The sequence below is a fragment of the Lithobates pipiens genome, unplaced genomic scaffold, assembly GCF_037356315.1.
Source record: "Lithobates pipiens isolate NorthernLeopardFrog02 unplaced genomic scaffold, aLitPip1_a1.2 Scaffold_28, whole genome shotgun sequence".
Lineage (NCBI taxonomy): Eukaryota > Metazoa > Chordata > Amphibia > Anura > Ranidae > Lithobates > Lithobates pipiens.
In genome coordinates this window covers 182,627,834-182,651,938 of record NW_027507789.1, presented here as the reverse complement: position 1 = coordinate 182,651,938, position 24,105 = coordinate 182,627,834, and the positions used below count along the sequence as shown (strand labels likewise).

Sequence of the window (24,105 nt, the reverse complement as noted above, 5' to 3'; positions counted from 1 at the left end):
AGGCCTGTGATGGCGAACCTTGGCACCCCAGATGTTTTCGAACTACATTGCATTACTCATGCACTCTGCATTGTAGTTGAGCATTATGGGAAATGAAGTTCCAAAACATCTGGGGTGCCAAGGTTTGCCATCACTGGCAAAAGCCAACTTTATGTAGAGCAACAATTCTTTTTTTTCAGATCCTCAGAGAGTTCTTTGCCAGGAGGTGCCATGTTGAACAAAGTGACCTGTATGAGAGAGTTAATGAATGAATGAATGAAATACTTGTATAGCGCACAATGCGAACTGAATCACCTCTAGGCGCTGTGGCGAGCTTTGATCATCTGCTAAAAGAGGAAGGTCTTGAGTTTTTTCCTAAAAGCCAGGTGATTTTCTTCCAGGCGGATGTTGATTGGTAGAGCATTCCATAGCCGAGGCCCTTGGACAGCGAATCTCCGATCCCCCTTGGATTTATACCGGGCTTTGGGCACGAGGAGGAGGTTTTTGTTGGCTGATCGAAGACTGCGGTTTGGTGTGTAATGATTTATTTTCTCCATTAGGTATTGCGGAGCTTCTCTATGCACGCATTTGTGGGTGAGGCAAAGGGTCTTGAACGTGATCAGATTTTTTACGGTTAGCCAATGTAAGCTCCTCAGAGTGAGAGCGATAACACCAAATTTAACACCCCTGCTCCCCATTCACACCTGAGACCTTGTTAACACTAACAAGTCACATGACACCAAGAAGGGAAAAGGGCTCATTTGGCCCAATTTGGACATTTTCACTTTTGTACTCACTTTTGTTGCCAGTGGTTTAGACATTAATGGCTGTGTTGAGTTATTTTGAGGGGACAGAACATTTACACTGTTATACAAGCTGTACACTCACTACTTTACATTGTAGCAAAGTGTAATTTCTTCAGTGTTGTCACATGAAAAGATAGAATAAAATATTTACAAAAAATGTGAGGGGTGTACTCACTTTTGTGAGATACTGTATATATTCTGTCTGTATTGCAATTTTAATTCTGACCACCAGCATGTAGAGATATACAATAGTATATCAATAGAAATCTGCTGTGTACGCAGAAGCTGATCAGCTAGAATAAATGAAACAAGATACGCAGCCTGCGTTCCCATTTTTAATTGCCAGGCATCCGTTATGCTTTCTGCATTAATCAGATCACAGTGATTTCCAGTGTTCGCTCATAGACAAGTGAGATTTTGATTGCCTGCTTATATCAGATGTATAGCTGGTTGCTTCCAGCGCTGCTTCTGCCTTCATTAGCAGCAAAGGATTTCAAATGTAACAAATGTTGCTACATTGACAACACAGGAGTCCTCTGGCTTTGTGCTAGATCATTGTGCTGGGGGGATAAATACTGCATGCCGTGTTTTGTTGGAGCCCCAGAGAGAACGGCTGGGCATCGCCCCTTAGCGACAAGCAGGAACAGTGCCCAATCATCTGGACCATGAAGCTCTCACAACCCGCCCTTACTCATTTTCACCAACATGTCATTTTTAAAAGAATCCTGGCCTACAAGGGCTGTCATTTCTGACCTCCTTCTGAAAATGCTAACTGCATGGCTGCCTGGGATGTCAAGCCTGCACCACAAACCGGGGACAATCATCAGGGCCATCTTAAGAGCATTATAGGCTCCCAGGCAATACAGTGCAGTGGGGCCCTGTCTACACAATCACGCATGAGAATAAAAATGCAAATGATCAATAAGGGCACAGTGGCTGTGTTTGATGGACACAGTGGCAGCTTTGATGGACACAGTGGCTGTGTTTGATGGGAACAGTGGAAGCTTTTGATGGGCACAGTGGCTGTGTTTGATGGGCACAATGGCAGCTTTGATGGGCAGTGGGCACAGTGGCTGTGTTTGATGGGCACAGTGGCAGCTTTTGATGGGCACAGTGACAGCATTTGATAGGCACAGTGGCTGTGTTTTATGGGCACAGTGGCAGCTTTTGATGGGCACAGTAACAGCTTTTGATGGGCACAGTGGCAGTGTTTGATTGGCACAGTGGAAGCTTTTGATGGGCACAGTGGCTGTGTTTGATGGGCATAGTGGTGGCAGCTTTGATGATCAGTGGGCATAACGTCTGTGTTTGATGGGCACAGTGGCAGCTTTTGATGGGCACAGTGGCTGCTATTAATGGACACAACTTCACTTGAACTTACTTAAGTCTAACTTAGACAGTTAGCCCTTGTACACACGGTCGGAGATTCCGACGGAATGTGTCCTATTGGACTGTTTTGTCGGATATTCCGACTGTGTGTGGTCTCCATCGGACTGTTTCCGTTGGAATATCCGACGGACCAACTTTTCCAACTTGCCGGTAAAATTTTCCGACAAAATGCTCCGATCGGACATACTCCGATCATGTGTAGCCTACTCCGATGGACAAAGTGCCACGCATGCTCAGATCAAATTCCTAGACCAAAGCTATTGGCTACTAGCGTGAACGTAGTCCCGTCGTAACGAACGAAAGTCATCACGTTATGTACAATCAGATTTTCCGACAACTTTGTCCGACTGTGTGTATGCAACAGTTTCGGACAAAATTTGGTTGTCAGAATGTCCAACCGTGTGTACAAGGGCTTAGACTTACTTGAGGTGTTCAGAAACCGAAAGTTTCGCTCTGCTGAGTCCGCTCCGCTCCCTCTGAGCCACACTGTCTGAATAACATGGCAGGGGTGGGCGGAGCTTGTTCACTAGCCATGGCCGCGGTGCGCTATGAAAGCTGGGGCAGCTGCGGCACTGGTTGCTAGCTAGATGTCGGGCGGCTGGCGATTCTAGCAAGTGAGCAACCAGTGCAGTCAGTCAAAACTTCAAGTCTTCTGAAGAAGATTGCAGCACTGAGGATTAGCCCTGGGTGGGGCCCCCCAGGCAAGTGGGGCCCCCGGCAACTGCCCAGCATGCACAATCGAAAAAACGGCCCTGACAATCATGCAGCCAGGGAGGTCAAAGAAAATCCAGAATGCTGAATGACCGCAACATACAGGGATATACAATTTAATGTAATACTGTCATATAATCAAACACCTCACCTACTATGTAACTATGTAACTCCTTATCTGCATTCTTGTTTTGGGTCAATGACTTGGAAAGTAACGCCTTGCAATCAACAGCCAGACATTCGGCATTATAAAAAGAGAAGTTCAGTGTTTTTTTTCAGTATAGGTTTCTTTTAAAGGATAAGTGCAATATCAGACAAAACAAATCCTTCTGCCCCCCAGACCTAAAGTACCCCCCTCCCCGTCCACGTTGTATACATTGCTAGTCTGGTTGAAAAAAGACACAAGTCCATCTAGTTCAACCCATAAAAGGGAAAAATAATGTATACAGTGAGGGTAAAAAAGTGTTTGATCCCCTGCTGATTTTGTACGTTTGCCCTCTGACAATGAAATGATCAGTCTATAATTTGAATGGTAGGTTTATTTTAACAGTGAGAGACAGAATAACAACAAAAATATCCAGAAAAACGCATTTCAAAAAAGTGATAAATCGATTTGCAAGTATTTGATCCCCTATCAATCAGCAAGATTTCTGGCTCCCAGGTGTCTTCTATACAGGTAACGAGCTGAGATAAGCAGCACTCTCTTATAGGGAGTGCTCCTAATCTCAGCTCGTTACCTGTAAAAAAAGACACCTGTCCACAGAAGCAATCAGATTCCAATCTCTCCACCATAGCCAAGGAGTGGCTCAAGACGAAGCACATTAAGGTCCTGGAGTGGCCTAGCCAGTCTCCAGACCTTAATCCCATAGAAACTATGTGGAGAAAGCTGAAGGTTTGAGTTACTAATCATCAGCCTCGAAACTTTAATGACCTGAAGAGGATCTGCAAAGAGGAGTGGAACAAAATCCCTCCTGAGATGTTTTCAGAAGGGATCAAACACTAATTTCACTCATTAAAATGCAAATCAATTTATAGCTTTTTTGAAATGTGTTTTTCTGGATATTTTTGTTCTTATTCAGTCTCTCACTGTTAAAATAAAGCTACCATTAAAATTATAGACTGATCATTTCTTTGTCAATGGGCAAACATACAAAATCAGCAGGGGATCAAATACTTTTTCCCTCACCTCCCTCATATAATCCTATATATAATCCTATATTCCTATGTATACATAATTATATACCCACAGTTGATCCAGAGGAAAACAGAAACCCCAACAAAGCATGATCCAATTTGCTCCAGCAGGGGAAAAATTCCTTCCTGATCCCCTGAAAGGACAATCGGATTTTCCCTGGATCTACTTTACCTATAAATGTCAGCATCCAGTTATATTATGTACATTTAGGAAATAATCCAGGCCTTTTTTTAAAGCAATCTACTGAGCTGGCCAGAACCACCGCTGGAGAAAGTCTATTCCACATTTTCACAGCTCTTACTGTGAAGAAGCCTTTCCATATTTGGAGATTAAATCTTTTTTCCGCCAGACATAAAGAGTGCCCCCTTGTCCTCTGTGATGACCCCAAAGTGAATAACTCAACACCAAGTTCACTATATGAACCACTTATATATTTATACACGTTGATCATATCCCCCCTTAAAGCGGTTGTAAACCGCTGGGCATTGCAAGGCAAAGGCATAATGTGCTAGTATGCATCGCATACTAGCATATTATGTGAAACTTACCTGAAAACAAAGCCTTCCAACGATGCAATGTCATCGCTGGAGACAGCTTCCATCTTCACCCGTCTTGCTTCCAGGTTGGTGGCCTCCGGCTTTGTGATTGTCCGCAGCCGCAATGACATCACTTCTGCGTGGGAGCCGCAGGTCACGGCACAGAGCTCTCAAGGAACGGCATGGGCGGCCGTTTCTTCAGAGCGCATGTGCTAGTGATGTCACTGGCTGTATGTAAACTAAATACCTCCTAAAGGGTGCATGTTTAGGTGATATTTGCACTACCTATAGGTAAGCCTTATTATAGGTAAAAGTAAAAAATTTAAGTTTTGTAAACCCTCGCCTGCATGAAGAATGCATTAAGGTGAAAAACATTTTTTAATGCAGCAGCACCCCTGAGCCACCCGTTTACTTACCCCGAAACTTGCGCAACAGGAACGAGCACACCAGCTCCAGCTGGTGTCTTGTGTTCTGATTGGATAGATTGATAGCAGTGCAGCCAGGTCCGTTTTTAAGGCAGGGCAAAAGGGGCAGCTGCCCTGGGTCCCATCATTATTGTGGTGTTCAAAGCAGCTGCCTCATACTTGCCAACTATCCTGGTTTAAATTTCCTTATCCTTTGAAGTTTTAGTCCCATGCTGTGTCCTGATATCTCAGTGTGAAGTTCTGTTACTAATGCTGCTGAGCTTTGCTCTACATGATTCAGAATTTGCCACAATGTACTGCCGCCTAACTAATCCCACCCCCCACCCCACTGCCACTGATTCAAACGCCCCATCCCCCAGCACTGCCACTGGTCCCAGGAGTCCTAGGATTCCTAGGATTTTTCTGTCTATTGATGGGTCCCCTCACCTTCCCAATCCATGGTGTGCAGGCAGAGAGGGGATGAGGTGCTTTAACCTCTAGCAACCAATCATTGAGCGGTAAGGATATGCAGTAACCTCTAGAAACCAATCAGTGAGTGGTATAGATGTCCAGTAACCTCTAGCAACCAAGCAGTGAGCAGTACTGATGCACAGTAATCTCTAGCAACCAATCAGCAAGCAGAAGTCATGTGCTGTAATCTCTAGAAAATAAACAGTGACCCATAATGTGTGCTGCAACCTCTAGCAGCCAGTCAGTGTGCGGTAATGATACGCTGTAACCTCTGGCAACAAATCGCAATCGTTGCCTGATCTCATTCAGTAAACTGATTTTAAGTCTATAAGTCTAGCTGCTATTTATTGTATGTCTCAAAGCTTGTGAAGAGCGAAATTGCATGTAGGGGGGCCCAAGAAAATGTTTGCCCAGGGTCTAATCAATATTAAAGACGGCCCTGAGCACAGCTATTGGCTCCCGCTGCTGTCAAACAAATCCAATGACGTGGGCGCCGGGGGGGGCGAGACCAAGTCATACATTCGGCAGAGGTAACCCCCCCTGGGACAGCGCTTCTCCTAGGGGGTTATCTGATGTGGGGAGGAGCCATAAGAGCCACTGGGGGACCCCAGAAGAGCAGGTTCGGGGCCACTCTGTGCAAAATGAGCTCCACAGTGGAGGTAAGTATGATATGTATATTATTTAAAAAAAAAAAAACCCTTACAATCACTTTAATTTCCTCTTCTCAAGAGAGAATAAATTCAGTTCCTCTAATCTTTCCTCATACGTATACTTTCCTCTGCGCCCCAATGTTTACACCCTCCTGCAAAATCTTTTTTGCTCTAGTTAAATCTGCTGAGTTCACATAGACTTCTATGGGATCAATTACTGGGATGTGATCAGCTGCGCAAGAGCAGCCAATGGGGGATTGAACACAGCGATAGGAAAGCCACAGGACAGTAGTACGTATTCATCTGGGGTGGGGTACTTCAGGCCGTGTGCGGATAACTACACATTCTATGATAGTACACATAGTGGTCTATTTAAAAAGCAGTAAATGTGACGTTCACCAAACATTCTCTGGTGGAGAATCAATCGCTGTCTTTTAAAACACATGGAACCAGAAAATGCACCTTGCAGAAAATGTTTTCTGAATGCCAGATTCACTGCTTTATAAATCTGCAGATTATTCCTGTTAGGCCGCGTACACACGGGCGGACTGTTCGCCCAACCTTGTCCACTGAACAGTGTTTGGGCGGACAGTCCGCTCGTGTGTGGGCTTTCAGCGGACAGTTTCAGCGGACAGTTGGACGGACAAAGTCTTTCGGAAATTCCGAAAAACTGTCCGCTGAAACTGTGTTTGAGCGAACAGTCCGCCCGTGTGTGGGCCTGTCCGCTGTACTTTCGAAATGAGCGGACTGTTCCCGCTCGGAAAGTCCGCCCATTTCGAGCGCGTGTACAGGTAGGCGGGGGCCCGCGAAGGAGACGTCGCGGGCTCCGCCGCCTGGAATGGGCTTAAAGGGGAACCCCAACGCCGAAAAAAATCGGCGTGGGGGTTCCCCCCAAGTCCACACCAGACCCTTGTCCGAGCACGCTACCCGGCCGGCCAGAAAAGGGGCGTGAGCGAGCGCGCTCCCCCTCCTGAGCCGTACCAGGCCGCGTGCCCTCAACATGGGGGGTGCCTTGGGGAAGGGGGGGCCGCGCGGCCCCCCCCCACCCCAAAGCACCTTCTCCCCATGTTGATGAGGACAAGGGCCTCTTCCCGACAACCCTGGCCGTTGGTTGTCGGGGTCTGCGGGCGGGGGGCTTATCGGAATCCGGGAGCCCCCTTTAAGAAGGGGGCCCCCGGATACCGGCCCCCCACCCTATGTGAATGAGTATGGGGTACAATGTACCCCTACCCATTCACCTGTGAAATAAAGTACAAAAAAAAACACAACACATGGAAAAAGTATTTTATTGCACAGCTCCGGGGGTCTTCCGTCTTCGGGGGTCTTCTCGCCGGACTCCTCCGCTATGTGTGTGTAGCTCTTTTGCTAGCGGAGGAGTCCGGCTTTCTTCCTCCCCGCCGCCGGCCTCTTCTCCCGACTTCGGGGGTCTTGTACCCCTCTTCGGTTCTTCTGCCGGGCCACCGCGCCTTCTTGTAGCTCTTTTACAGGCGGTGGCCCGGTCTTCTGTCGCCGCTGCCTTCCGTTCTTCTGTCGCCGCCTTCGGTTCTTCTGCCGGGCCACCGCGCCTTCTTGTAGCTCTTTTACAGGCGGTGGCCCGGTCTTCTGTCGCCGCTGTCGCTGTCGCCGCCGCCGCCTTCCGTTCTTGTTCTTCTTCTTGTTCTTCTTCTTCTTCTCCTGGAGATGTTGACTCGACGAGCTCTCCGGCCGGAATGCCAGGGACACGCTCCGCTGCCACTTATATAGTGACAATGGGGCGGTGTCACATGGTATATGTCACATGGGTTGGTCACATGGGTTGATGTCACATGGGGACTATGACATCGTAAGGGGGCGGGGTCACCATGTGACCAACCCATGTGACATATACCATGTGACACCGCCCCATTGTCACTATATAAGTGACCGCACAGCGCGGCTCTGGCATTCCGGCCGGAGAGATCGTCGAGTCAACATCTCCAGGAGAAGAAGAAGAAGAACAAGAAGAAGAACAAGAACGGAAGGCGGCGGCGGCGACAGCGACAGCGGCGACAGAAGACCGGGCCACCGCCTGTAAAAGAGCTACAAGAAGGCGCGGTGGCCCGGCAGAAGAACCGAAGAGGGGGACAAGACCCCCGAAGTCGGGAGAAGAGGCCGGCGGCGGGGAGGAAGAAAGCCGGACTCCTCCGCTAGCAAAAGAGCTACACACACATAGCGGAGGAGTCCGGCGAGAAGACCCCCGAAGACGGAAGACCCCCGGAGCTGTGCAATAAAATACTTTTTCCATGTGTTGTGTTTTTTTTTGTACTTTATTTTACAGGTGAATGGGTAGGGGTACATTGTACCCCATACTCATTCACATAGGGTGGGGGGCCGGTATCCGGGGGCCCCCTTCTTAAAGGGGGCTCCCGGATTCCGATAAGCCCCCCGCCCGCAGACCCCGACAACCAACGGCCAGGGTTGTCGGGAAGAGGCCCTTGTCCTCATCAACATGGGGAGAAGGTGCTTTGGGGTGGGGGGGGCCGCGCGGCCCCCCCTTCCCCAAGGCACCCCCCATGTTGAGGGCACGCGGCCTGGTACGGCTCAGGAGGGGGGGCGCGCTCGCTCGCCCCCCTTTCCTGGCCGGCCGGGTAGCGTGCTCGGACAAGGGTCTGGTGTGGACTTGGGGGGAACCCCCACGCCGATTTTTTTCGGCGTTGGGGTTCCCCTTTAAGCCCATTCCAGGCGGCGGAGCCCGCGACGTCTCCTTCGCGGGCCCCGCCTACCTGTACACGCGCTCGAAATGGGCGGATTTGCCTCCTCCTTACGTGGGCGAGTCCGTTCATTTCAAAAGTTGAGCGAACTGTTTGCCCAACCTTGTTCGTCAAACAGTCCGCTCGTGTGTGGGCAAGTCCGCTCATGCAAATTTTGAGCGGACTGTTTGCCGAAACTGTTTGACGAACAAGGTTGGGCAAACAGTCCGCGCGTGTGTACGCGGCCTTAGACACAATGCAGCCCTTGTCTGACATCAGGCTGACTCCTTGCTGACAGTCACCTCAACAGGAATTATTGGATCACAACATAGTTAATCCCGCACATTTACAGCAATTAAAAGCTCACGTGTGGTTGAGCTATTATTCATTTGTCCCTAATTAATAATTCTATAAAAGGAAGTCCAAGGTCCAGTAATCCTAAACTTTTCTGAGTCATGGAAGCTGAGCTATCTTCATATTTTAATGGCCTTCTAGTGTGGCAAACCTGGTTGAATATGTTAACGGAAATGCTAATAAAGCTACAGCAACTATTTTTTGACAACCGCTGCTGCCTATAAAACGAGCAAGTGCCGAAGCGCAGGTCACCTGATTGGATTTCAAGAAGGGCTGCTAATTGGCTAGCTTTGGCCAGCAAGTAGGTATTGTTGGTATTAATAAAATTGCATAATATATATATATATATATATATATATATATATATATATATATATATATATATATATATACACACATATACAGTATCTCACAAAAGTGAGTACACCCCTCACATTTTTGTAAATATCTTATTATAGCTTTTCATGTGACAACACTGAATAAATGACACTTTGCTACAATGTAAAGTAGTGAGTGTACAGCTTGTATAACAGTGTAAATTTGCTGTCCCCTCAAAATAACTCAACACACAGCCATTAATGTCTAGCCACTGGCAACAAAAGTGAGTACACCCCTAAGTGAAAATGTCCAAATTGGGCCCAAAGTGTCAATATTTTGTGTGGCCACCATTATTTTCCAGCTCTGCCTTAACCACTAGGGATCCGCGCTATAGCCGAATGATGGCTACAGCGCAGACCTGCTTTGCCGCTACGTCTATTGACGTCGTCCCGTGCACGAGCGGCGCGCTCTGTGATTAGCGAGTTTATGAGACTCGCCTGATCATGGATCGAAGCAAGGGGTCGATCCCGACCCCTTACCACGTGATTAGCTGTCAGCCAATGACAGCTGATCATGTGACACAACGGAGACGGTAATCGGCTATTTTTCCTCCTCGCGCTGACAGTGCGAGGAGAAAAAAAAAAAGCCGATCACCGGCGGCCGTGATCGGGACATCAGTCCCGATCACGGCCAGCTTATCAGTGCCCACCTGCCCCCTGCCAGTGCCACCTCAGTAATAAAAAAGTGCCCCCCATCAGTGCCACCCATCAGTGCCCATAGTGCCACCCATCAGTGCCCACAGTGCCACCCATCAGTGCCCACAGTGCCACCTATCAGTACCCACAGTGCCACATATCCGTGCCCATCAGTGTCATCTACTAGTGCCCATCAGTGCCGCCCATCAGTGCCCAGCAGTGCCACCTATCAGAGCCACCTATCAGTGCCACCTATCAGTGCCCATCTATCAGTGGTACCTATCAGTGCCCCTTAGTGCCACCCATCCATGCCACCCATCCATGCCACCCATCCGTGCCACCCATCCGTGCCATCTTATCTGTGCCCATCTTTGCCCATCAGTGCCGCCTTATCTGTGCCCATCAGTACTGCCTTATCTGTGCCTATCGGTGCCACCTTATCTGTGCATATTAGTGCCACGTTAACTATGCCTATCAGTGCCCACCAGTGCAGCCTATCAGTGCCCACCAGTGCCACCTCATCAGCGCACTTCAATGAAGGAGAAAAATTACCTGTTTGCAAAATTTTATAACAAACTATTAAACATGATTTTTTTTATTTTTTTATTTTGCATCTTTTTTTGTTTGTTTAGCAAAAAATAAAACTCCCAGCTGTAATTAAATACCACCAAAAGAAAGCTCTGTTTGTGGGAAAAAAATGATAAAAATTTCATTTGGTTACAGTGTTGTATGGCCACGCAATTGTCATTCAAAGTGCATCAGCGCTGAAAGCTGAAAATTGGTCTGGGCAGGAGGGAGGTTTAAGTGCCCAGTAAGCAAGTGGTTAAAGTGGTTGTAAACCCTTACAAACCACTTTGACCTACAGGTAAGCCTAGATTAAGGCTTACCTGTAGGTCCAAGCAATATCTCCTAAACCTACAGGCGCACTGAGCACGCCGCAGATCATGGCGATATGCCGCTCATGACGGCTCCTGTGCGCATGCGCGGGAGTGACGTCATCGCGGCTCTGGCGAATCACAGCGCCAGAGCAGCGAGACCCGGAGGTCACTCCGGGATACATGGCAGCGGTGAAGATAAAGGAGGAGGACCGCTTCGGGGGCTTCGTTCTCAGGTAAGTTATTCATAATGAGCTAGTATGCTATGCATACTAGCTCATTATGCCTTTGCCTTGCAGGTTGCATTTAAAAAAAAAAGTGCCTTTACTTCCTCTTTAAAGGGGTTGTAAACCCTTGTTTTTTTCACCTTACTGCATCCCCACTCCGATGGGAGGGGGGATCATGCTCTGCTTCAGTATGTCACAGTACATGTTGGAATTTATGGTTTCCTAAATGAACTGTAGCTCCCCAGTGCCAACAGCACTCATGCAGCCCCAGACCATGACACACCCATCACCATTCTTGACTGTAGGCAACAGGGGTGGACTGACAACTCATGGGGCCCCTGGGCAATAGGAAATTTTGGGGCCCCCAGGCAATCCGAGATTATGGGGCCACACAGTATACACACACAGTATACAATCACACAGTATACAAATACATGTACACACAGTATACACAGACATGTTTCTATTGGCTGAGAAGGTACTGGAGAGGTGGGGCAGCTATAATCTTGGGATTTTTAGACCAAAAGGATGTCAGTAAGGGACATTTCAGAGACAGATGTAAAAAACACACAGATTTTTACATACTGTCCCTGGTTTTACTGAGACTGGCAACCCTGATGGAGCCCCATAGTGACTCAGGGCCCTTGTGCAGTGCCCGAGTGGCCCAATGGTCAGTCCGCCCCTGGTAGGCAAGACACACTTGTCTTTGTACTCACCTGGTTGCCGCCACATACGCTTTACAACATCTGAACAAAATACATTTATCTTGGTCTCATCAGCCCACAGGACATGGTTCCAGTAATCCATGTCCTTAGTCTGCTTGTCTTTGGCAAACTGTCTGCGGGATTCCTTGTGCATCATCTTTAGAAGAGGCTTCTTTCTGGGATGACAGCCACGCAGACCAATTTGATGCAGTGTACAGTGTATGGTCTGAGCACTGACAGATTAACCTTCAACCTGTGCAGCAATGCTGGCAGCACTCATACATCTATTTCCCAAAGAAAACCTCTGGATATAACGCTGAGCATGTGCATTCAACTTTTTTGATCGACTATGGCGAGGCCTGTTCTAAGTGGAACCTGTCCTGTTAAACGTCTTGGCCATCGGGCTGTAGCTCAGTTTCAGGGTCTTGGCAATCTTTTTATAGCTTAGCCCATCTTTATGTAGAGCAACAATTCTTTTTTTCAGATTCTCAGAGAGTTCTTTGCTTTGAGGTGCTATGTTGAACTTCCAGTAAGCAATATGAGAGAGTGAGAGCGATAACACCAAATTTGACACACCTGCTCCCCAGTCACACCTGAGACCTTGTAACAGTAACGAGTCACATAACATCGGGGAGAGAAAATGGCTAATTTGGCCCAGTTTGGACATTTTCACTTAGGGGTGTACTCACTTTTGTTGCCAGAAGTTTAGACATTAATGGCTGTGTGTTGAGTTATTTTGAGGGGACAGCAAATTGACACTGTTATACAAGCTGTACACTCATTACTTTACATTGTAGCAAAGTGTAATTTCTTCAGTGTTGTCACATGAAAAGTTATAATAAAATATTCAGCATTAATATTTTATTATAACAAAAAAATATTTTAGTATAATTAAAAAATTCACAAACACCCCTCCAATACAACCACTGCATTGCTAAGAAGCTGAGGTTAAAGGTGATGGACTGGCCAAGCATGTCTCCAGACCTAAACCCTATTGAGCATCTGTGGGGCATCTTCAAATGGAAAGTGGAGGAGCACAAGGTCTCCAACATCTACCAGCTCCATGATGTCCTCATGGAGGAGTGGAAGAGGACTCCAGTGGCAACCTGTGAAGCTCTGGTGACCTCCATGCCCAAGAGGGTTAAGGCACTGCTGGAAAATAATGGTGGCCACACAAAATATTGATACTTTGGGCCCAATTTGGATATTTTTACTTAGGGGTGTACTCACTTTTGTTGAAAGCGGTTTAGACATTAATGGCTGTGTGTTGAGTTATTTTGAGGGGACAGCAAATTTACACTGTTATTATACAAGCTGTACACTCACTACTTTACATTGTAGCAAAGTGTCATTTCTTCAGTGTTGTCACATGAAAAGATAGAATAAAATATTTACAAAAATGTGAGGGGTGTACTCACTTTTGTTAGATACTTTTTATATATATATATATATATACATAAACACAATGATCAGCCATAACATGCTGTGGTATCTGGCAACAAGCCATCAGTAACAGATCTTTGAAGTCCTGTAAATTGTGAGGTGGAGCCTCCATAGATCAAAATTGTTTTTCCCAGGGCTTTTTTTTCTCAGAAAATAGGTGCAGGAACTCACCCACCCCAGCCAACTCTCCACCCCCAATCATGTCGTTCCACCGGGGGAGAGAAGTAAAGCGGCACCAACTCTGCGTGGCCCAAAAGGCACAGAGTGCGGCACTTAGGAGCGCATAACACACTGGGTTCAGGAAAGTGTACTCTGCAGTGATGAGGTGTGTGCATCACACAGGGCACAGAAAAAAAAATTGTGGACAGTACTTGCATATCTCCACCAATGTAACCATCTATTGCTCACCTCTGTGCCCCCCATTCTAACTTCACCTATGCAAACCTTGTCCACAGCTGATCTATGCCCCCCTTCCACAGCTCACCTCTTCTTCCCCTGTCCCCAGCTCACCTCTTCTTCCTCTGTTCACAGCTCACTATTTCTTTCCCCTGTCCACAGCTGATCTATGCTCCCCTTCCACAGCTCACCTCTTCTTCCCCTGTCCACAGCTTACTATATCTTTCCCCTGTCCACAGCTCACCTCTTCTTCCCCTGTCCACAACTCACCTCTTCTTCTCCTGTCCACAGCTCACCTCTTCTTCCCCCCCGTCTGCAGCTCACTATTTCTTTCCCCTGTCCACGGCTCACCTCTTCTTCCCCCTGTCCGCAGCTCACTTCTTCTTTCCCCTGTCCACAGCCCACCTCTTCCCCCCATCCGCAACTCACTTCTTCTTTCCCCTGTCCACAGCCCACCTCTTCCCCCATCCGCAACTCACTTCTTCTTTCCCCTGTCCATAGTCCACCTTTTCTTCCCCCCAGTCCGCAGCTCACTTCTTCTTTCCCCTGTCCACGGCTCACCTCTTCTTCCCCCTGTCCACAGCTCACTTCTTCTTTCCCCTGTCCACAGCTTACCTCTTCTTCCCACTGTCCACAGCTCAATTCTTCTTTCCCCTGTCCGCAGCCCACTTCTTCCCCCCATCCGCAACTCACTTCTTCTTTCCCCTGTCCACAGCCCACCTCTTCTTCCCCCCGTCCGCAGCTCACTTCTTCTTTCCTCTGTCCATAGCCCATCTCTTCTTCCCCCCGTCCACAGCTCACTTCTTCTTTCCCCTGTCCACAGCTCACCTTTTCTTCCCTCCTTTAGCAGCTTAAAAACGCCTTTTCACCTTATTCTATGGCCTCTTGCACACACAGGCATTTAGGAGCGGCATAGGCGTCTTCAAGCTGCAAAAAAACCCCGTTCTGAGGACCGACATTACAGCTGTAAAAATGTATGCTAAACGTGGCCTAATACTAGAAACAGCATTAAGCCGTACCAGGCATTTTTTTTTTAGGTCAAAATCAATGGTTCGCTATGAGAACCCATTGATTTAAATAGAAGTCCCATCCAAGTTTGATCATGATGATCTGACTTGTGGTGCGACTTCTGCACTTAGGATCTTGAAGGGGAACCCCTCGCCAAAATGAAAAAAACAAAAACTTTGTGGGGTTCCCCTCAAAATACATACCATTTTTTGGCAAGAAGTCCCCCTTCAAGATCCTCAGCGCACAAGTTGCACGACAAGTCGGATCATCATGATCTGACTTTGATGTGACTTCTATTCAAATCAATGGGCTCTTAAAGGGAACCATTGATTTTGAATAGAGCCAGAGAAACGCTGCTAAAAGCTAGCACGGCTAAATGCGCATTAACGCCAAATGCAAAAAGCTACTAAAAGTTTTTACAGCCGCTTTTTCCTGGCATTGGTAGTGGCTTTGCAGCTCATTTTTTCTAATGCCCTGTGTGCAAGAGGCCTTATATTTATCACTATAGTCATGCCCGAAATTATAATTATTTTACAACTTTTATGTAACTTTGTAGAAAGGGAATTTTCGTTGTATTCCCCGAGCATTACTCATTGTTATTCTAACAAGCATTATTACGCGAACCAGGAAAGCAGCAATCCATGAGATTATTACAAGGTGATAATGACTGGTGTATGATTTCCTTGTGTGCCTAATTAAGAGGCAGAAAATCCAACGTGTTAATTAGTGTTGAACATGGCCTTGGAGATCTTTCCGTTTTTAAAATTTACCAAATGCACCAATAGGAAAAATAGGTGGAAAAAGACCCCGGGACTTGGAAATAAGAGGAAAAGTCTAGTTCATTGAGGATGGGGGCCTGTATAGCTTGTAAATGTCTGTTTTTAAAGGGACTGAGCCTGTTTGAACACCAAATTCCTCTGTCTATCCTTATGCCCTGTACACACGGTCGGACTTTCTGATGGAAAATGTGCAATCGGAGCACGTTGTTGGAAATTCCAACCATGTGTAGGCTCCATCTGACTTTTATATTAAATGAAAATGTGCAATCGGAGCGTGTTGTTGGAAATTCCGACCATGTGTAGGCTCCATCTGACTTTTTCCATTGGAATTTCCGACACACAAAGTTTGAGATCTGGATATAAAATTTTGCGACCACAAAAATCTGGTCGTGTCAATTCCGATCGTGTGTAGACAATTCCGACGTTCAAAGTGCCATGAATGTTCCGAATAAATTACGAGATGAAAGCTATTGGCTACTGGCTATTGAACTTCCTCTTTATAGTCCCGTCGTACATGTTGTATGTCAGCGCATTCTTGACAATCAGAATTTCTGACAACTTTGTGCGACCGTGTGTATGCAAGACAAGTTTGAGCCAACATCCGTTGGAAAAAATCCCATGGATTTTGTTGTCGGAATGTCCGATCGTGTGTACAGGGCATTACTCTTCAGTTGTTCCTCTTTTTTGGCCTTTAAAAAGTAAGAACTTTATGATTTATCCAAACCATTACAATATAAATTTTTCATGGGCTGACTAAATGGGTTCAGACACTGTTTCTGAGTGTAGACATCCCTCTTTGTACCTGGGATGCTTTTCAGATGATTCGGATGTGTACAGAAGGCGGCTTTTAAATGGACAGCAAAGCCCCGTTGTTTACATCGGGAAAGTGGACCTCCCGGTGTAATCTGTAATCAATGTGACAACTCAGTCCTGCGCTTCATTAATTTATGAACGAAAGCTAGAGGGTGCAACCGTTATTCATAAATTTGCGTACTGTGTGAATTATGAACCTATTAAGAATGAATAAATAATAGCCCTTGTTAACCCAAATTATTCTTTCTTAACACCTTTACCGACTTATTTCTGCTACATTTTTTTTAAATTGCATCCATTTGTTTTGTAGCACTGCTTTAGACCAGAAACATAGTTTTAGTGCCTTTAAAAAGAAGGACAAATATCAGAATTAAATTTCACTTTGAATGAGAAATGAGATACCGTAGTTCACAATTATTTAATCGAATCAGAACACTGCACCCATCCCATTTGGTTTCCCTTTGACCAAGACTTGGGAATATTAGAGTGGTCATTTCTGTGCTGGCCCAGCCAATATATGCCTTGACATGAAAGCTACATCCATCTCAGCTTCCTAGGGGGGCAGGGAGACATTTTGGCATCTTCACCTTGGGTGCCCCAGGCCCTGGTCCCAAAACTGGTTGCGGTGGTCAAATAAGAGCAGATGTTTTTGTCTGTCATAATTGGGAGGGGGGGGGGGGGGTAATGAGATGATGTATAAATAAATTATAGTCACATTGAATTTGATCAATCCACTAAACAATGGCTCATACAGGTTACTGCTTAATGGGTCTACTGTCTCGGTGACACATCTAAGTAAAACCTCGCAAATTGGTGGCAAATGTGTATTGTTTTGGAAGCTGCCTTATTTACTGGTATAAACGGACAGTTGCTGTCCCAGATTAAGCCTTGCTTGTTACTACAGTCAATGACCCAGAGCCATCTGCTCATCTTACTTCTTATCTAATGCTCTGTAGCTTCTTCTTAACTGACTCTGGACCATCACCTAACCTGGCTTTCTCTGATTCTATCTATCCAGCTGTGGTCCCTGTAGACCACCGCTTCCTCCCAGGGTACCTCTGATAGGTTCAGGTGTGCATTTCTATTTATTCTAGTAAATTATCCACAATTAGCATATAATAGATCATATACTATAGAAAATGGTTATTATTTAGGGACAATTAGGGAGTCCTGCTAATAAATTGAGACTGCTTGAGAGTACGTAAACTACACAAAATATAACCGATAGAAACTGTTTTTTTTATACACAGGTATGCACTTTAAAGTGGTTGTAAACCCTTACAAACCACTTTGACCTACAAGTAAGCCTAGATTAAGGCTTACCTGTAGGTCCAAGAAATATCTCCCAAACCTATACGGTTTAGGAGATATTTGCCCGAAGACGGGCACCGGCGCACAGGCGCACTGAGTGGGGCATCGTCGATGACGGCAATGCCGTGAGTCTCGGCTCCCATGCGCATGCGCGGGAGTGACGTCATCGCTGCTCCGGCGAATCACAGCGCCGGAGCAGCGAGACCCACGGAGACCCACCAAGAAGATGGATGCTCGGAACTACAGGGGACAGCGGCGACTTCGCTGGCTCCTGTGTCAGGTAAGTGAAACATAATGGGCTACTATGCGATGCATAGTAGTCCATTATGCTTTACCTTTACAGGGAATGAAAGAGGAAGTAAACTCATCAGGGTTTACTTCCTCTTTAATGAAGCTGGTTACACCACGTTGCTGAGTTGCCCTGGCCATAGATATTCATAGACACTAGTAAAGTTAACCATCTAACTTTGTGTTCTGCTTTAACTTCACAAGTCCCTCCTGATTAAGGCTAGCGATAGATGGCCATAGTTTCGAATTTTCGGCTGGTTCAGCAGGACTTGGCTGAGATTCGAACCGTCTGTGGGCAGACTTAGTCCTTGTACACACAGTCGGAGATTCCGTCGGAATGTGTCCGATCGGAGCGTTTTGTCGGATATTCCGACTGTGTGTGGTCTGCATCGGACTGTTTCCGTCGGAATATCCGTCGGACCAACTTTTCCAACTTGCCGGAAATATTTTTCGACAAAATGCTCCGATCGGACATACTCCGATCATGTGTAGAGAATTCCGATTGGACAAAGTGCCACGCATGCTCAGATCAAATTCCTACACCAAAGCTATTGGCTACTAGCGTGAACATAGTCCCGTCGTAACGAAATAATGTCATCACGTCGGATTTTCCGACAACTTTGTCCGACCGTGTGTATACAACAGTTTCGGACAAAATCCGACGGACAAAATCCGACGGATTTGGTTGTCGGAATCTCCGACCGTGTGTACAAGGGCTTAATGTACCAAGTTGATCGATTGATCAACTTAGGTACAATCAGCCTGCCAGATTCACTTGCGATTATCGCTAGCGGCTTCTATACACGCTAGCAATAATCACTGTCTTCTCCTGACTGGGATGGCTTCCCCTGCCAACCCCTGCTGGAAGCAGACAATTACTGGGAAGGAGGGAGTCCACTGTCAGTACTGCCTGTGTTGATGGGGGAATCGTGTAAATTTCTTTCCTGCAACCTGTGGTTGCAGGAAAGAAATTTGTACCGTCTATGGCTGGCCATAGATGATATGATTTTCTTTCCTTCTCATACAGGTGGAAAGGAAGAAAATAGCTTGATTCCCCCATCAACACTGATTGTGTATGCCTCCTGCTGCCGGGGAAATGGGTGGGGGGTGGAGGGTGGCATGCGCAGGGAGCATTCCTGGCCAGCAGAATACAATGGTTACTGCTAGCAGCTATAGCCACTGGCAGTACCCATATGTAGAACAATCCGACATGCTGGTTGTACGATCTTGGGTATCTTGGTTCGAATCTCGGCCCCCTTAAGTGGGGAGATTGGGAAACAGGATTTTGGAACTGCCTAAATCATTTGCTTCAACTCTTTTATACCTTGTCCCACAGATCCAGCTATAACAGGCCAGATTGCGAGACTGCCATCTAATATCTTTGGGTACCCTAAAGTGGACCATTTCCTCCTAAATCTAAAAATCTTGGGTGCATGCATCTCTGTGTGCTGCTCTTTAATCATCCTTGAGTCAAATACATAAACAATGATTTATTTGTTTCCTTATGCGTGTATTTAGTACCTCCTGGTTTTCCTGGGGCACTGGTGATGTAGCCCTGGCCTCACCTGGGTAGGGCACATCACCAGTGCCTTCCAGGGAGATCTTGTTTCTTTCCCCCCTAGTCTTGCAGTTAAAAGTCTTTTCTTATTATTTAACAGATGCGTGTAATGTGGTATGGCACATGCACCAACTGAGGCGTGTGATATCATGCACCTAATCTGGCGCATGTGTCATCTCAGATTACATTCATCTGTTGAAAAAAAAACGTTCCTCCTAAATTCTCACGAAGAAGGGGAGCGGGAGTATTTTTTCAACAGATCATTGTAATGTGTTTTGCCGCAAATGTCATCGATGGGCCGGTAATCTATCAAATAGTGCCCTCCATTGAAAAGTGCCCGCGCATGCACAGTACGAAAGGGCACTCCAACTCATTTCCTTCCCGATCAGCTGGTGTTATGTCACCATAGCGCATGCGCACATTGTAGGAGGCATTTTTTTACGGGAGATACCATACCAAACAGCGGAGGGAGACCGTAGTTGTCAGATTGTGCCTCGCTGTTGCAGGGCGGGTTGTGGCTGTGTTGAAGCGCGCGTTTTGTTTGTGTTGCAACCCGCCCTTAGACACACAAAACCCACCGTTCAACACACCAAACCCACCTTGTAACACAGACAAAACCCGACCTTGAGCACACTGTAAACCTACCCAGCAACAGCGAGGCACGATCTAGCTACGGTGTCTCTCTCCGCTGTTTGCATAGCATTCAATTGTGCCCATCAAATGGTATCTCCCATCGAAAAATGCCTCCTACAATGTTCGCATGGGCTATGGTGACATCATGCCAGCTGATCGGGAAATCAGCTGGAGTGCCCTTCCGTAATGTGCATGCGTGGGCACTTTTCAACGGAGGGCACTATTTGATAGATTACCGGCCCATCGATGACATTTGCGGCAAAACACATTACAATGATCTGTTGAAAAAATACTCCCGCCCACTTTTCAACGGCGGGCACTATTCGATAGAACACCAGCAGAGAAGACAGAAAATGAAGCCAGCCATGATGATTGTTTTTTTTTTAAAAGAGCGGTGAGATTGGGGAAACAATGCAGACGACTAACGACTAGGAGGCAGACGACAAACTTTAATCTTTATAACTAGATCAACTGCATTCATAGGGGGGTAGGTCCCAATTTACAACACCCTATCTACAATCATAAACAAACAGAGGGCACACCAGCTTAGTGCATTATCCTTAGATATCCTTTATTGATAAAATCAAGAAATGTATATATACTCACAAACCAACGCATGTACAAGCTCAACAGAACAAATCCAGGTACAGACAGCCAAAGTTCCTGTGTTTCCTTACAACACATAACATTACACGTTTCGAGGGACTTGCCTTCTTCCTCAGAGCCAACCCGAGGAAGAGGGCAAGTCCCAGTTGAAGCGCTTTATCTTTGCCGCAGCCAGGGCTATTATACCCAGACATTGGAATTCTAGTGTCATTCCCAGTATTAAAGAATGGGTGTCTGAACTAAATTATATTATGCGTATGGAGGAATTGACAGCGAGCCTACAGGAGAAATACCCATAAGGCCGCGTACACACGGGCGGATTGTCTGTCCAACTTAGTCCGCTGAACCGTGTTTCAGCGGACAATCCGCTCGTGTGTGGGCTTCAGCGGACTTTTTCAGCGGACAATCTGACGAACAAAGTCTTACGGAATTTCCGTAAGACAGTCCGTTCAAACTTGGTTTTGTCCGTCCAAACTTGGTTTCAGCGGACAGTCCGCTCGTGTGTAGGCAAGTTGGACGGACTAAGTATGGCGCATGCTCAGAAAGGATTTACACGGCCGAAGGTTGCATTGCAGTGTATAGGACGTCGTTTTTCTAGTCCCGTCGTACGTGCTGTACACATCATCACGCACGCATTCAGCGGACTGTCTGCTCATCGTGTGTGGTCAAGTCCGTTCATGCAAATTTTGAACGGACTGTCTGTCGGATTGTCTGACCAACTTAGTTGGCCAGACAATCCGCCCGTGTGTACGCGGCCTTATTCATAGCTAAATGGGGGGTTTGGAAAGACTTAGGCACCTCAGATATATTGAGACTGTACCTGTGACCTAGCTTCTCACTACATATGACTATAGGAAACCGTGAAGGAAGCCCTTAGGACTTCTTTTTCTGCTTTTTTTTTTTATCTTTTCTTTCTATTTTCTCTTTTTTGATCTTTGATATTTATTTTAATGGCTGAGAGTATGGGTATGCAAAGGTCTATGCACCAATATAATATTGAATGACAAACAGGCTCAAATTGAGTTTTTGTGTTTGCTTATGAAGCCAAATGGGAATTTGTGATGTTATATTCTTATAAGTGACTAAGGCTCGGTTCACATATATATGCGAATTGGAGACGTTTTTAACCACATCCAATTCGCATAACATGTGAATGTGAACGGCTTTCAATGGCTTTCAGTGGCTGCGGTGCGGTTTGAAAAAGGGTCCTGCTCATTTTTGGGTTCCGGTTCAGGTCCGAATTCAGGTAAAAATTTGCACCTGAACAGGAACACACCGGACTCCAGACTGCAAACCACAGCCATGTGTGACCCCCAGCTTTAGTGTATCATGAAAAATGGTTCAATAAAGCATTGAAAACAAAAAAACAAAAAATAAATTTTCATTGATACTGTAACTTATTTAAAAATCTCACCGTTCACAATGTCATTACCATTTTCCTTTCCTATATACACTATTTCATAACTGAAACATCAGATAATAACCGGTAGGAGAACTTGGTTAGACCCCAGATAGTCAGCTGTGATAGGTGCACCATAATTCCGCCAACACCTGCATACTATACTGGATTTAAAATGATATAATTTATCTATAATATAATATTCCTTTCCCAAGTAACAACTTGAAATTGGCAACATGCTATGAACAGAAGCGGACGTAATATTCTATAAATATGGATTTCATCTGAGAACGTCCCTATACATTGGGGACAGCTGACAACTGTGTGTACCTGTCATTAAGATTTTTGTTTTCCGTGACTGCATTTTTAGGTCAGACTGTTTGCTAAGCCTTTCCCCTTGGCAACCTCTACCGGCTCTGACAAACCCAGACGACAAATATATCAAAAGCCCACCGGTTAGGAAGCCCACCCTGTCCCTGCACAAGACTTACCCATTTTTTTGAAGGTTCTCAGCTCATGGCTCTTGGTGCATTGGACCTGTTCAGCCACCACTTCAGGTTCCTCTTGGTACTTCTTCTTCTTCCCCCCACATATCGTGCTCCAGAAGCCGGGCATTTCATGCCTTTTCGCTGTGCTCTCCTTGGTTGCCCACCTCCTGCCCCTCTGCGCCACCAAAAATTCTCTTCGACTTCCTTCCACTTAGGTCCCTAGCACTCAGCTGTCCCTCCTATGACATTCAGCTCTCTCACTAACTTGAGTCTGTACATATCCCAGCGTCTACCTCTGGGTTTCTCCCTGCCTGTCTCTGGAGCCTTTGTGTGTGATCAGCCTCAGTCCAGCCTCCTTCCCTTGCTCCTCCTTAGCACTGATTTTCCAGTCTTTGGCTGGCTTACTCCCCTGGAGTCGCATTTCACCATCACAGTCGCTCTCTATGCACACAATCTCAGCAGGCTTGAGGATCTATCTACGCGAGATCCACCGCAAACACACGCGGATAAGATTATAGGATGACTATGTGAACCTTAACTGAATGATATTTCCTTTGCTAAAGCACTGTGTATTATAAACAATTGCCTTTTTTTTGCATAAATCCTTTAGATTGTAAACTCTCATGGGCAGGGTCCTCCTAACTAGGGATCGACTGATATCGATTTTTCGGTGCCGATACAATACCGTTACTTCGACCACCTCTCAGGCAGATCGCCGATTTTGTCTGCCGATATTTTGTACATTAAAAAAAAAAAATGTTACGCATGCATCACCGCGGTACAACCATTTGAAGCAATATCAATAATATCGGCCCCAGCGATAATTGATCGATCCCTACTCCTAACCCTCCTGTATTTAATTGTAAAAGCTCTGCACAAACTGTTGGTGCAATATAAATCTTGTATAATAATATTAAAATACTTGTTTTCACCGTTCTTTGACCCTTTGTTGCATCTCAGTGCTGCAGATCTCCTGCGGTCTCTTTAACCACTTCAGCCCCGGAAGATTTGGCTGCTCAATGACCAGGCCATTTCTTGCGATTCGGCACTGCGTCGCTTTAACTGACAATTGCGTGGTCGTGTGGCGCTGCACCCAAACAAAATTGACGTCCTTTTTTTTCCACAAATAGAGCTTTCTTTTGGTGGTATTTGATCATTACTGCGGTTTTTATTTTTTGCACTATAAACAAAAGAAGAGCGACAATTTTGAAAAAACACAATATTTTGTACTTTTTGCTATAATAAATATCCCCATTTTTTTTAATTTATTTTTTAAAAGCAAATTTTTTCTCAGTTTGGGCTGTATGTATTCTTCTACATATTTTTGTTAATAAAAATCACCATAAGCGTATATTGATTGG

General features: G+C 46.0%; 1 protein-coding gene across 1 annotated transcript in view; it reads right to left on the bottom strand.

The window, feature by feature from the left end:
• The window catches only part of PLCD3 (phospholipase C delta 3), a 94,951-nt gene extending 71,858 nt beyond the window's left edge, over window positions 1-23,093 (bottom strand). Inside the window, exon 1 of the mRNA XM_077460077.1 lies at window positions 22,748-23,093. Coding sequence (XP_077316203.1) covers window positions 22,748-22,871 — 124 coding nt within the window. The 5' untranslated portion in view covers window positions 22,872-23,093. The remainder of the gene's footprint in view (window positions 1-22,747) is intronic.
• Between the last annotated feature and the right edge of the window lie 1,012 nt (window positions 23,094-24,105).